Here is a 14,933-nt window from a genome sequence, read left to right on the forward strand (position 1 = left end):
TGCCCCTTGGGATCCTCTCTGATGCATGCCCAGGGACCTGCACTTGCACTCTTCCTGCTCTGGGGTTTGCCCATCTCATTCTCTGACAAGCAGCAAACCAGACTAAATGCAAGGAAGAATCCAGGGCTAGTTGTGCTTGAGGAAAATACCCCAGGGACTGGATGGTGATCTTGAAGAAGTTAGGGGCTGAATTCAGTTTATTGCCTGAGAAAAAAAGCATGTTATTACTTATTACTCAGAGGGTAGTTTAAAACAATTAGTCTAATTATTGTGGAGCATTGTGCTTTAAAAGTTACAGCTGAAAGTAGGGAACCACAAGATTTCCATGTAAGTAGTAAAAATTTCTTTTAATAACCTAGATGAGTCAGAAGAAACCAGTGGTTTCTTATATTTGAAGGAGTTTCCTTGAAGTTGGAGTCCTGTAATCAGATGAGTTCATCTGCCATCTGAGCACCTGTATTAGCAGTGTTGAAAAGTAACTCTTAGTTGCTTCTTAAAACAAGTCTAATATACTCCTTGTGCTCTGAAGACCTTGGACTTGGATCCTGCTATTTTGTACATGTAGACTCACCACAAAGCATGCAGCAAGAAAAAACCTTTTTAAAGAGCATGGTCTTGCAGCCCCTAAATAAAACACAGAAGATGGAGACCTCCTTGTGACATTTTAATGCTGTTCATGTGAATAATTAATTTAAGCCAAAAAGAGGCAGCTGTATTTTGAGAAACAAGCACCTCCTGTGTGCCCAGTAATGCTGTTTGCTGTGCAAGCAACTAAACAGAGAAGAGGAAGTGGCTGGGATTCTGCTCCAGCTTTATTTTGAGCTTTTGACTGTCCTGTCCAGAGAAAATGGGGTAAGCATCTTCCATCCTGGAGGGGTTGCAATGGGTCATCCTTAACTGGTGGCTTTGTTATGAGGAGCATGGAATTAGTGGGCACTTTCTTCTAGAGCAAGATGGCTGAAGGGCAAAGTTTGAAATGAACAGCTCAATTCCAGCCTTATAACCTAAAATGCTCCAAAGAAAATTCAATTGGGAAGAGGATGAGCCCTCGTAAGACTGAAACATGTTTTTTTGTTTTTTTTTTTTTTTTTTTGCAAGGGGCTAGATGCAAATGTTTTCAGGAATAACACAGAGGAAAAACTTTCTGGAGAAGAACAGATGGGAAATGTAGACAGCTATTATTTAACACAATGAAAAAAGCATCATGGTGGAGGTTGTGCTTAAGACCCAAGACGTGTCAGGAATTTGAGACCTGAGCTGACAACATAATTGCACTAGCTTTTGAATTTACCAGAAGCCTATTTCATGAAAAGTGCAGCTAGTCCCCGTGCTTGTTTTATGAAATACAGTTGCATTTGTAGAAGATCCAAGCAGTGCTGCTATGTGGAAAAGCAAATCATCTCAAAGATGTTTACTTCTGCATAGAAATATTCCCAGACAAAGGAGTCAAACCCTCTCCCTAGAAAGACTAAATTCAGTCATTTTGTTCTGTACAATATTTTGCTCTTTTCTTATGTTGACAGTCTTCATACTTGTAACCACTAAACTTTATCCTCTTTCTCCCATTCTTTATGCACACTGTTTGTTTCCCAAGGCAAGTGGCATGCAAAGCCATCTTATATTTAAAGTACTTCCACTTAAACTTTACAGTAAGATTGGGAGTAAGATATTTTGAACTTTGTAATAAAATGTTTTAGCAGCTGTTGCTGCAAAGACTTAAATATGCTTCCAGTTTTCTTTCACTCGTTCACACAGGTATCTCATCAACTTGGAGGTAATTGAATACCTGCAGGATACAGTAGGTATGATAGCATTTTATTTGGTATTAATGATTTTACTGGAACATATAATTACTATATGGTTGTGTACTCCTTGGCATTAGTGTACATGAAAGAGTGTGCTCTGTGAAATGGGAGCACAGCTCTAAAAACCCCCTACACTTAATAATATTTCTTTGCAAAGCAAATGAGTGAACCTGTGCCTGCCAATTAAATTGTACTGTGGGTGGAATAATTAATTTGGACACAAGGCAAGGAGAACATTGCATTTATTGGTTTTATTTTTATTTTTATTATTATTGGTGACTGGGAAGTGCCCAGGTTAACATTGTATCTGTTTTCCCTGCTTTACACCCTTGTGCATGGCATGGATGCAGCAGTTTTCTTCTACAGAACCTCCCCCTCACCAAACAATCACTTCTGGGATGTTTCTTTTTCTTTTAAGTGTGTGTGGGGAGTGTCTTTACAAGTAGCAGTTTTCTGTTATTGCACAGACAAGCTTTTCCCCCCACCAGATTCTAACTCAGAACAGATAAATTTGTGCTTCTCCTCAAGTGAATGCTGAAATCCACCATCAGTCAGCAAAACTGAAGTGACAGTGATTTCTGTACATTTAAAGGCATTGGTTATAGTTTTGCTGAGTCACAGCCAGAATGAGGAAAACATTAACACAATGACTGGTTCAGTTCAGAGCTGGTGATGTAAAGATACGCTGTGACGTTTGAGAACATATGTACAAACTTATTGATAGACCAGTTGATATAAGCAGACCTAGAAGGAAAATAATTTTAGGTTACAGATGCCCAACATAGTAAGCAAATCACTTTCAACTAGTAGATGAAGGGAAGTCCTGGCCACCATTGTGAAAGACACCAACTCATTAGCGGTGCAAATTTCTGACTGCCAGCACAGCAGGAAGGATAGAGTTGAAGAGCTGGCAGCTGGAGCTGGATCCCACCTTATTAAAAGGGGAAGGCAGGGATCCTGCAGTGTGAGAATATGAGAGATGCTGTGAGAGTAAGCAGAAAAAAGATGTGTGTCAGAAAAGGTGGAGCTGGGGGGAACAAAGGCTTGCTTCTTGCCTGTGCACAGGAGTGCTGCTGAGGGTGACTGACAACAACTGGTGCTCCCCCATCTGCCACTGACCTTCTGGTGCCCAGGAAAACCCAGGAGAAAGTTCACCTGCCTGCAGCTTCCTTGTCACTTGTGCCCTTTTACCAATAGTCACGGCAAATTACCTTCAAAGACAGGAGTTCCCACAACTTGCACATGCATCCAATTCCTCCAAAAATGGGTGATTCTTCAGATACACTATTTTGTGTTACACTGTTATAAAGCTTGGCCTTTAAATTTCTCTCCTTGTGCAACAATAATCCTACGTTATCAGTCACTTGCCTTAAAACTCAGGGTATTTTGTCAGTCCACTGTAACATTATTTTTAGCACAAGCAAACAGAAACCAGACAGACTCATGATCAGTCCTTTGGGGAAACGGAGGTAGAAGGATGAAGAGAGAGGAAGAGACTTCTCCTCTTGAAGATTTTTCCTGTTAGTCACAGCACTGAGGAAAAACAAACTCCATATGGAACAGATCATGTAAGGCCTTTAAAACATATTTGGAGTGACTGTACAGTTTCTTAAAGGAACTTGGAATAGTCTGTGGTTTGGGGCTTTTGCTGCATTTCCCATTTGGGGATGTGTGTGCATTTTCATTTGTTTTAATTTGGACCAAGTTAAATGCATCAAGCAGTAGTTTGTTTTATTACCATCTTTCAAAGATCTATTCATAAAGGAAAAACATTCCCTGATTCCCCAAATGGGAAAGAGTTACAAATGCTTCTCTCCCAGTAGTTTCATAAGAGAAGTTTTGCTGCTTTTTTTCTTGCCTTTTTTTTCTTATTTTTTTTTTCTATTGACTTGCAAATGAAGGCTAATTTTTTGTTCCCAGCACAAGACCAGAGTGTGGTGTGCTGAAGCAAGGATGTGTGCTCAGCTGGATGCTGAATTCAGACGTGGAGTAGGTATGTAGTGCAGGGGATCACAACCAGTGGGCTGATTTTAGTGAAGCTACTAAATCTCATCTGAAATTGCCCTTTTCCCACTTGCCCCCTGTCAAGCAACTTTGTAGAATGCTGTTCCAGTGTATTAACTGTGGAGTCCAGCCTTCTGTGATCTGCCTTTCCTGCCTGGTAGGACAGTGATGGCTCCCAAGGAAATAGGAGTGGAGTGAGATTTACCCCATGCTGATAAGGTTCTTCAGCCAGGGGGTGGCTGGGCTCTGGAACAGGCTCCCCAGGGAAGTGGTCACAGCAGCAACCTGACAGAGTTCAAGGAGCATTTGGATAACCCTTTTAGGCAGAGGGTGGGATTCCTGCGGCTGTGCTCTGCAGGACTAGGACTTGGACTTGATGATCCTTGAGAGTCCCTTCCAATTCAGAATACTCTGCAATTCCATGATAACTGTGCTGCAGTTCTGCAATGTCAATAAATGTTATGTGCAAGAACAGCTGTAATTAAAACATTTGAAGTTTTTTTTTTCTTGAAAAGGTAATACAGTCCCACTTATTAAACACAAACTTTTGTTTAGAAATTGGGCCAAAATTAATCAATAAATGGGGTAATTTTTAAAATTCAGCACCGGTCTGAAGAATATTCAGTGCATATGTTGGGAAAGAGCTCTGGGCTTCTGAATCAATGACAGAGAAACAGACCCTGACCAAGGTGTTTTGGGGTTTGTTTGTTTGTTTGTTTAGGATTCCAATGAGAACAGATAAGATGAGAGCAAACACTGAAACTTCCTGCTTTTCTGAATTACTGCTGTAATTACTTCTTGTGACATCTGAAAAGTATGAGCTGTTCTAACCTCTCAATTTTCCTTGCATTCCACATGCTGTGTATTAGCATGAGTAGAGGGAGAAACTGTTATAGAACAAAAGCAATACAGCTTTACTAAACGTAAAATACGGAATGAGGTTTTACAGGAAACCAAGGCTTTTGTTAGGGCTCAGAGGAATGAGGAGCACTGAACATGTATGAAGAATTCAGGCTTTATTTAAGCCAGTTTTTTATCTTTTGTGTGTGTCTTTTTAATGTATTGTTTTTTAATGTTGTGTAACTTTCAACACACCTTTCCAATGAAGATGACCCAGCAGCCTGCCACGGGGCAGGTGTAGTCTCTATCTACAACCTCTTGCAATTTGCTTTTTACGGGTCTGTATTTCGTGGCGGACTTGCCTTCTTCGCATTTTGACAATGTGGCAACTCATTTACTCATTAAGCCCTCTCAGACCTGTGAATTGAATTTCAGACCTGTGGTGGCGGAGAGGAGCCTGCGGGCAGCTCGGCGAGGCGGGGATGGGGCTCGCAGAGGGCGGAGAGGCTGTGACCTGACACAAGGGGGAGGGCAGCGCTTTTCCCCTCCGTGAAAACAGTAGCGGATTTTTTTTTCCTTTTTTTTTTTTTTTTTTTTTTTTTTAATCCCCCGTTCCCTTTTCCTCCCTGCTTCTTCCCGGGGCTCTCTTTGGCTCCGTTCCAAAGACAAATCCGAGTGGTTAATCTCTCTTCCCCCCCTTTCCCAGCCTCGGGGGCTGGGGGGCGGCGGAGCAGGGAGGGGAAGGAGAGCAGAGCAAGCCCCAGCCCAGAGCCGGGCCAGGCCTCCCCGGGGAGGGGCTGAGGCAGCGGCTGGGCTGCGGGAGCTGCATGGAGGAGGGGAGTTGCACAGACTCCTCTGCCCGGCCGGGAGGAGGAGGAGGAAGTTTGGAGATTAAGCCGCTGCCCGGAGCCGCAGCGCACGGAGTGAGCCGGGGCGCGGCCACGGGCGCTGCGAGGGGGACACCCGCCCGGCGCCGCTGAATGGGCTGCGGAGCGGCGGGGTAAGCTCCGCACTCCGGCCCGCACCGCTGCGCCTGGATTTCCAGCGGGAGGAGGAGCGCTGGGCGAGGGCAGAAGACGGCGAGAGGCTGCCGGTGAGCGCTGCCGGGGGCTTTGTTCGGTGGGCGCGCCGGGGAGCGGGCGGCGGCTCCCGGGGCGGGCGGGGAGGTAGCCGGTGTCCCGCAGCCCCCGAAACCGCGCCGGGGGCTCCGCCGCGGGCGTTCCGGGAGCGCAGCCTTTGTGCGCTGCCCGCCGCGGGCACCGTGCGCTGGGCTCCCACCGCGCCGCTTTGTGCTCCGCCGGAGCCCGGGGTAGCCTGGCCGAGCTGCACCGGCTCAGCCCGAGCCTGGGGGCTTCCTCGAGTTTCTTCGGCCGGGGAGAAGGTACTTCTTTTAAAATATGATAAAATTCCGTAGGGCCTCAGGTTTTGTGGGGATGCTTTAACAAACCACCAAAACTCATCCTCTGTTTTTTAAAATGTTTTAAAGTTAGTGGGATTGTGATAAGTATGGCCTAAAGTGGTTTAAAGATATGATTGATCTATTGTTAAGTAGCAGGAGCTTTGATTCTGTGGCGAGGCAGTGGGACTGAGCTGTCTTATAGGACCCTGTATACATTTCCCCATATCCTGCGCTCTTCTTTTCCTTGCTTTGCGGGTCGTGTGTCCCAGTCCCTCTTGCTGGAGAAGCCCTTCAGATCTCATCCTTCAGTTTAGCACTGAGAGACCTGAAGCACTCGTTTCCTTCTTTCTTCACAAGCCACACTGCTCCAAGTATGAGGGAAAAAGACCTGAAATAAACTTAGACAAACTTTCAGCTCGTTTCCAATACAGTCTCTCTTTAGTTGGCTTTTTTCCTCTGATTGTTAATGGGCAGGCACAGAATGAGCTGTGGCCTTGCTTTTTTCTATTAATGTTCACTGGTACTTCAGCATATAACTCTGCCTAGAGAACCTGATGACTTATAGGTGTTTTGAAAGCTGTGTAATAAGAGCCTACTAATAGTCATCTTTTGCTACTGTTTCATTCTTGGAGGGAGCAGGCTTTGCTGCTGGAGAGTTGTGGTTCAAATTTCCACAAGCGTTTGTTGCTCGTGCCTCTAGCTAAATTTATAAAGGAATCCTGTTAGCTTGTGTGAAGCTAAATCTGGCTGTAGCAACTCCTGGCTGCACAATTCACTGTGGTTGGCAAGGCACAATATATAGCTTCCTTGAGATTTATTTTTAGGGTTTTTTTCCCCCCTGCTACGTGTAGGGCGCGTAGTTGTCATAATTTTGGGAACTCTTCACCAATGTGTGTGTGGGTGCTTTGGGATGAAAACATAAGAGTTATGCTAAGGTTAGGAAATGTATTAATAGAGTGCTTGTCTCGAAAATATGAGAAGGGAGTTTGAGATTGGCCTCTTAATGAATATTGGTATTGTTCTTGGGTCCATGCAGATGCTTAGCTATTAAACTTGGACTCTGCTTCTGCTCTGTGTTCTCAGTTGGCAAACTAGAAATAGTTCAAAACACTCTGATAAAAGGTTCAGTTTCAAATGTGTTAATTTACGGGAATGCTGGCTGTTTCTCACAGATCTGGAGAGCCCTAAGCAAACAATGTGGACCTGTGGCCACACAACTTAGTGCATCTCTGCAAAGGCATGCTGTGATTCTAACGCTAGGTGTTAAGGTGTCATTTTTCTTGCTGTTTTGCTTTTGATTTTCCCAAAAAAGAGAAAGGAAAAAAAATAGGTGTGTAGCCAAATCAGTTTCTAATTTATAGTCTTACTTGATAACATCTTGCAAAGACAGCATTGACTTGATTCTTAAGTGGAAATCTTCCAGTAGTGAACCTAGTTTGTTGGCAGCTCTCATCATTTCAGGACATCTGCTAAATGTGTTCTTCTTCCTTGAGCAGGATGTGAGACTACAAATTAACTGTCTAGAGGAATACTTTGAGACTAAAGTGTTTGATTGTGAGGCCATGGAAAAAGGTAGAAAGGGTTTGGAGCTAACTAACTGAACACTTGGTACCTTCCTGTGTGGAAGTGGGGTGTTTTTGTCTAGGTAGGCTTTTTTATGGGGTCGTGTTTTGCGTTTCTTTGTAGTTTTGTTTTGCTATTTTATTTTAAACCTTTGTTGTTCCCTAGAAGGGAAGTGAAAATACCTGCTTACTTTTCTAATAAGTGGCATGTAGTGAGTTTGGGCACTTGTTGCTAATGTTATTTGTGTAGGCTGGTTTGTTTGAACCTTTCACTGACACAGTCTTTCATGTGGCACCGGTGATAGTATTTTTGTGAAGTCATTTGGAGCAGTGTGCATGTTTGAAAGCTTCCTTGTGTGCATTTATTTGGATTGGGTTGTTGTATACCTGTTGTCCTCTGCCTTTCATATGCTTGTGATTTCTTGGCTCCCATTCAGGAAAGGCTTTTTAAAGCCCTACTAACCACATAGGGCTATAGCAACTGACAAAAGTATTTACTTGAAGTCGTGCTTTATTGTGTTTGAATGCAAACTCAGCAGTGCAAAGCTCGTCTGTTTCTCTAACCATAGAACACTAACAGAACTGTAATTTGACATTGGCTTCTGCTATTTTATCTTGCTTTGTGGTAGCATCACCCATACAACTTTTAGGCTCTGGTGAGTACTTTTGAGATCAATCCAAAAATGGGGAAATCAAGAAAACAGTTACAAAATCTACTGTTATTAATTTTGAAGAGTAGATCCACAGATTAGCCTGAGATACTGCTATTGAAAAAAAGTTTGTGTACAGAGGTGTCATCTCTAAAATTGTCACTGAAAAGACCAATCCTAAACCAAAGCAATTCTTAGGTAAGGATACTACAGAATGGATGGAGCTTTTTTATTTATGTCTTAATTTTTTTAAGAATTCCAAAATAGCAATATTTTAACAGATACTTGGCAACGTTGTTAGGGTATGCCAAAGACTCGTTCAACTATTGTTTTTTATTTATTTATTCATTTTCTTCGTGCTTGGTTGCCATTCCAGCAATTGCTGGGCACCACTAAGTTTCTACTGGCCGAGCCAGAGCTGCTGCTCTTGGTCTTGGGAGCGTGGGGTTATGAAGAAGAGGGACCACATTTCTGTGTGGCAGCATGGCCCTGTCACGTACCCCAGCTCCATAGGGTCGGGTGTGCTGGGTCAGGAAATAATGGGAACATCCAAGCTGATGAAGGGAGCCATTTGCAGGCTTCATTTAGAAGTGTTTCTCAGATTAGATATGTATAAAGCTGTGGCAGTTATAAATTAGAACAAAGGAATTAATCTGATGTGTTCTCTTTTGCATTCAGTCGTGTTGAGAAGGATGGTTGCTGTGTTAAAGAAACTTGTTTTATTGACATGTTAAATTAATTATGGCTTGAAGTTACCTTGCCATAAATTTCTTAATTGCCAAATATAGTGAACAGATATTTAGCTAGAATATACAATAGAAGACAGAATAATAAAATATGAAAAAATGTAAGTTAATAATGTAATGTGTACTGAAGACATTTGGAGAGAAGGTGATCCGCTTATAATAAGCTGGAATTTTTTCTGGTGGGGACAATGAGGATATCTTACCACTACTTACTCTAAATGACATTCAGCTTCTGTAGAGTTAAGAGGGGGAGGTGGGGGAAAAGAATTTTTGCAGCCCTCAGCAAAGTCTGGAGTGACCGAAAGGCTTGCAGAACTGTTGCTGAATGGTTAATTCTGAGAACCTGCATTACTGTCACTGCACGTAGAAAGCTGAAGTTAGTAGGACTGTCAATGAGGAAAAAAAGTGGAAGGAAGGGTTATTCTTGTAAATTTAGAATGCAAAGGATGTGAAGCCTAGATTTCCTCTCCACTTTAGAAAAGCCTCACACACTACTGTGAGTGGTGGAACCACAAAACTGGCCTGGGAACAGGTGTAGAGGGAATGAAGAGTGAAGTCAATCTTAGTGCAGTGGCAACATTTACAACTCTTGAATACAGGAGTCTTTTATATATGTGGCTAAGAATACAAAAGATGAATGTGAACAGATTGAATAATAAGTACCAGTACACTATCTCAGTACTTGCCTTTTTTTTTTTTTTTTTTTTTTTTTTTTTTTTTAGTTATGGCGGTTGTATCAAATAGGTTAGTCTAGCCTGATTCACCAAAAGTTGAGTTAGGTTTAACCATGAACTTGATTATAAATACAGGAAAAGAAAGGGCCCTAGTCAGGGAAGACCGGGGAAGGAAATAGAGGGGAAAAACTACTTATACTTATCAAGGAGGCCTGAAAGAAGCAGTTTTCTAAGCCATGTTACAAACTATTAAACCCACTGTCATCTCTTGGCTGGGGTGCCTACTGAAGTACCTGCATGTGGAAGTGGTCACTACCTGTGTTTTCACTAATCACGATGCAGAGCATTGCTGTGAAAATACAAAGCAAGGTAACACTTTGAAAATTTATCTGTAAGAGTGACTTGATTCTTTTCTTCCTTCCTCAACATGACCTCCAACTAGTTCTGCTTCCTAGTGTTCTTTGGGACCATGATGATTATGCTAGTGGAGGCTGCATGTGTTTTTATAAGTGTAGTGAACAGGTATAAATTAGGATGGCAGCAGTTTCCCATGTAAACTTTAGACTGAAGCAGTGCTAATTAACTTTGAATCCTATAAGTCTTGCTTGCCTGCTCGGAGTTTCAGACTGCCAGTGGTGCCAAGCCTCTTCCTGTAAGCATATATTCTGCAGAAACTTGCTTGTGAGCCCTGCCCAGATGTTTTAAAACCTAACTTAATGAATGCTAAGATTTAAATATTTGAACCTTCGTATCCATTCAGTGGTTTCAGGATCACACTCCAAGCATTAGTATCATTCAGCTACTGTTTTCTGCTGATAAGATGCATGCTTCCTTTCGCTGGAAGTACAGAGCAGAGATAAAAAGTGTGTCATGGGTACAGTGATTGAATCACCTGCGCATTTGCTTGCTCACAGCCATTGGCGATAAAACCTTGGGAAGAAGATGTCTGTTTGGGTTGTCATAAGGAGCAGTATCAGGAACAGTGTAACAGCCAGTTCCTTTTCATGGTCATGGCTGACATCTTCCAGCATTGTCATCTGGGTGTGGGCTTCAAGGTCGGCTTCTGCCTTTTAATTAGCCCACGTAAGGAGTCTCTAGTTCCTGATTTAGTGCATAGGCTCTAGTGCTTCTACTTTCTCCCATGCTTCCCCTTGTGTTATGCAAAGTTGTCTGTAAACACAGACAAGTTTTCCTCCCTAACCTCCTGTAAACTCTGGTTTGTTAAAGTATTTAGGAAATGTTTCCCCTCATGTATGTCCCCTAAGATTAGATACACTGTCTGCAGCAGCTTTATTGTGATTTCTATATACTGGAATCAATGTGTTGTTTGGGGTTTTCTTTCTGTCTTTGTTTCTTTTTCTGTATTTGCATTGCCTACCCCAGTAAGTCCAGATCCATAGCTGTGGTCCCAACACGTTTCAGAAAGGCAGAGTCAGAGCAGTTTACTTTCTGCTGCTGCCACTGATCTGTGGTGCTTCAGTATAAAGTAACATAGTGCTTTGTATCCTCAATGTCTGATATGGGGGAGAAATGATAGTTCCTTGTTTGTAAATAACTTTGAAAATGGGTGAGATGAAGAACTACTTACTTGCATGTCAGTAATCTTTATCACTTCAGTATGCACAGAGCTTTCCACTTATTGTTTCAAACTGAAACCAAGTTAATAGCAGAAACTTGGGTTTGGCTTCCAAGCAGTATTGGTGCTGCCAAGATGAGCGTGCCTCATACTCAAGTGCTTATGAAGCTTTCTCACTGTTTAGTTTCCAGTTCTTTCTCACTCTTCTGATAACATGCCTCGTGAGGTTGCTCAGAGAGCTGTCACACCTCAGTGTCTGAGTGATGTCATCATAGTTCATTTGCTTGTGTCACATCACATTCAGTCGCTTGTAGAAGCACTAATTCCTGTGAAGAAAAATACATCTTTGTCTACCATTCTAGTTGAATGGTAGACAAAGATGTATTTAGCAATAAATCATTATTGAATTTGGAGAGATAGTTTGCCTTCCCTCATACTCTACCAGCATGTGGTTTGTAACATCTTTCTGTCAGTCTTCTGGTAATTGTCAGTCTCTCTCATGTTGGATAAATCTGAAGTCATAAAGCTCTGATTTGCTTTATCTTGGTCATACTGTGCTCCTGTCTTGAAGAGGTTGCTGTCTGTGTCCTGCTGGCAGACAGGACCACTCAGCTCACTCCTCACTGGATATAGCCTCTGAGAATCCTTCCTTTATCAGGTTGGTTGCACTGTGAAGGCTCTTCTCCCTTATAGCGTGAGGAGATTGCCTCCAGCATCTCTTCCTCCCAAGCTTGCACTCATTTAATCTTCTGAGTTTTTCCCAGATTTTTGGGGCAAAGCTGCTGACTTTCTTAAACTCTACCTGCAGTACCAAGCATCAAGCACAACGTAGATGTTGTGGTAGGCCACTCTAGAATACTGCAATCTGTTACTAAGTGAAAGCAAGTAATTTCTGGGGGCATTAATGACCATTTAATCTCCAAGGTTTCTTTCTGATATATAGGGCAGTATTTTGGCATGCTTGCGCTCCTCCATTGCTTTAGATGACACAGTTCCTAAATTGGTATTGGAGATACCGGTGCTAGGAGAGTCGGTGCTAGGCAGATTTCTCAGGGGAAAAGGACAAGTTTTCTGCAGAGCTTCCCTTCAGGAATTGTTTTCCATTTTCTTAGAGCCTGCCAGTGGGAAGTGCAGAGCAGAGCACTAAGAAAACCCCATTTTTCTCTTGCTGTGAAGGACAGAGTAGTTTGCTAAGGCACAAGCCATGCTGGGCATACTTTAGAGCTGATCTCCTGTGTGCTGACTCATCCTGGTGATCTCAGTCACTGCAGTTTGCTCTTTGCCACTTCACCTGCAGCAGCTCTCTCCTTGGCAGTGTGTCCTGTTCCCAGCACAGATGTGCTTCCTCACTCATGGCTGTGCACGCTGACAGGGTCACTTGTGTTCTTCATCTTAGACCTAGCCTGTCCTGCTGCTGCCATGCACACTGCAGATCCAAAAGGAGCCACGTTGAAGAGTGCTTTCTGCAGCCTTGCAGCAGAGCATCCTGCTGATAAACAACCTTTGTTCTCAAACACAGATTTGGCTCTTGCACTCCTCAGGCCCCTTTAAAGCACTTTGTTCATCCAAAGCACAAAATAGGTACTGACTCAGACTCCCACAAGGTCAAAGCAAGGAGAATAGGTGATTTTTCTTTTTCTGCCCTGTTTTGGTGAAGCGTTGATGTGACTGGGACCTGTTACATGCACAGGTAGGGTATGGAGGAGAAAGTGGTGTCTCCCAGACACCACTGCTTGCTGTTTGGATAGGATAGGGGCTATGGCTGCTTTTCAAGGAAGAATTCTGAAAAAACAAAACCATGATGATTTCATTTGCTCTCTTCAGAAGAAAAGCTGGTCATCAGCCTTTGTCACTGAAGATTTGTTGTTTGTGACTCTCTTTCATCTCAAGGGGACAGTGCTGACATACACACCTGACAGATGCACCTGCCCACCCTGGCTGTGTGCATCATGCAGCTCCTGGAGCTTCCACAGGGGTCTGGATGCTAGGGCCATCTGGATGCTTCTTCGTTGCTGCTGTCTTGTAGTGATAAGGAGTCTGCCCGCTAAATGTTATGGGGTTTTTTTCCCTTTTTCTCTTTAAGTCAGCATCAGTGTTGCACAGAATTCTTTCAATATTTAATAGAGGATCAGTGATGCCCATCTTCTGATGATTTCAGGAAAATGTACTGGGTTGGTTCCTTTTATTTGTTAATTATGAATATTGAGTCATATGAGGGGGTGATTAGTTCCGATATCTGGATCACAGTGACTGGTCTATGCCCATACTTGCCCAGTGCTGACTTCTTTCTGGGGACAGTTTGAGGTCATAGCAGGGATGGTCTGGAGGAGTTCTGGCAAAGACTCACTTAGCTGTTGGCCTTGTCATGCAACTCACCTTTGTGCTGTTCACTGTTGTGAATGGATAGAGTGAAAGAAACTCCAGGAGCGCTGCATGAACTTAGTCCATGAAATTAGCTTAATGTGTCTGGGAAAGCTCTCAGCTGATTGCATGTGGAATAAATCCTTTTGCTTGGGATGTGGCACATTTTCCGTCTGTTAATCAGTTGTGTGGTGCAGTGAGAAGGTGCTACAGTATGTGGCCTTCCTGTAAGAGCAAACTGCATTCCTCAGCCAGAAAAGTTGGGCTTAAGGAACTGGCACACAGCTCAGTAAAAGTCATATCAAATAAATTTTTACTTTAGTCCTCCTCTCTGGTGATTAAACTTGCACAATGGTTTGCTGTCTAGCACATGTGAACATCTACAAAGAATTTTATTCCAAGCTTTTCTTAGAGGGTGAGTGCGGAATTGTTCGGCAAGAGTATTTGTTTTAAAATGCTGCAGTATGTGTTGACACAATTTTATTATGTGCAATACACAATATAATCCAAATTGTAAGGATGGAGCTGTATGGATGTGAGGTGGGGTTGGGGACTAGGTGAGAGCAGGAATGCCAGTGAATGGAATGAATGTCTTGATATCCTACTTGAAATGGAAGCAAATTCCCACCTGTAAGTTTGTGGAACACAATTGTATGTAGTTGGGTGGCTCTGGCTTACTGTGGTCTTTTAGCCTAGCTGAAACAGGATAAGGAAATTCTTTAAAAGCAGAGATTTAAAAGCTCAGACCTCATGATTTGAGGGAACCTGTTAACTGGACTAAAGTGATAATGTTAGCTTTTACCACACTGAGAGGGTGTGTAGAACACAAGGGTTATATGTCATTTACACTTTTTAGGGAAACTGAGGTAAAGATAATCTCAGTGACTCCTAAGGGATAAAGTAAAGCACCCATCATCTTATTGAAAATTATTTTGCTTGCCTCCCAGGTATACTAGAGTATGCCTCAAAAATGAACACCTTAATTTTACTGCATTTTGAAAGATAGTTTTCAAACTTCTGGGCTTTTAATTTAACATTATAGTGTGAACTCCAAGTTCCAACGTGTCTTTCACAAGACGTGCAGACATTATGATTCAAGTCAGTTTAAATATCTGAATGCAGGTTTCTTTGGTGCTTTTGCTTCTTAAGCTGCTATGTTCTTGATGCTTTAATCCTGTGTATTTTCTAAAAGTGATTAAGAAGTAAAGCTTTTTGTTAATAACTGTGATATATTTCTAGACTAACTAAGACTATTTTAAATCATGCAAACTTTTTCAAGATGAAATGGAAATTACAGGGCAAATGACGGTATATTT

At 42.6% G+C, this 14,933-nt stretch overlaps 2 protein-coding genes across 2 annotated transcripts in view; both read left to right on the forward strand.

Moving 5' to 3' along the window:
• The window catches only part of IYD (iodotyrosine deiodinase), a 74,638-nt gene extending 69,436 nt beyond the window's left edge, over window positions 1–5,202 (forward strand). Inside the window, exon 7 of the mRNA XM_041424039.1 lies at window positions 5,056–5,202. Within this exon, the coding sequence (XP_041279973.1) occupies window positions 5,056–5,202 (147 nt within the window). The remainder of the gene's footprint in view (window positions 1–5,055) is intronic.
• Window positions 5,203–5,473: 271 nt separating this feature from the next.
• Window positions 5,474–14,933, forward strand: part of PLEKHG1 (pleckstrin homology and RhoGEF domain containing G1) — a 126,308-nt gene continuing 116,848 nt past the window's right edge. The window contains exon 1 of the mRNA XM_041423946.1: window positions 5,474–5,742. The gene's annotated coding sequence lies outside the window, so the exon portion shown is untranslated. The remainder of the gene's footprint in view (window positions 5,743–14,933) is intronic.

The sequence above is a fragment of the Onychostruthus taczanowskii genome, unplaced genomic scaffold (genome assembly GCF_017590055.1).
Source record: "Onychostruthus taczanowskii isolate IOZ18803 unplaced genomic scaffold, ASM1759005v1 scaffold8, whole genome shotgun sequence".
Classification (NCBI taxonomy): Eukaryota; Metazoa; Chordata; class Aves; order Passeriformes; family Passeridae; genus Onychostruthus; species Onychostruthus taczanowskii.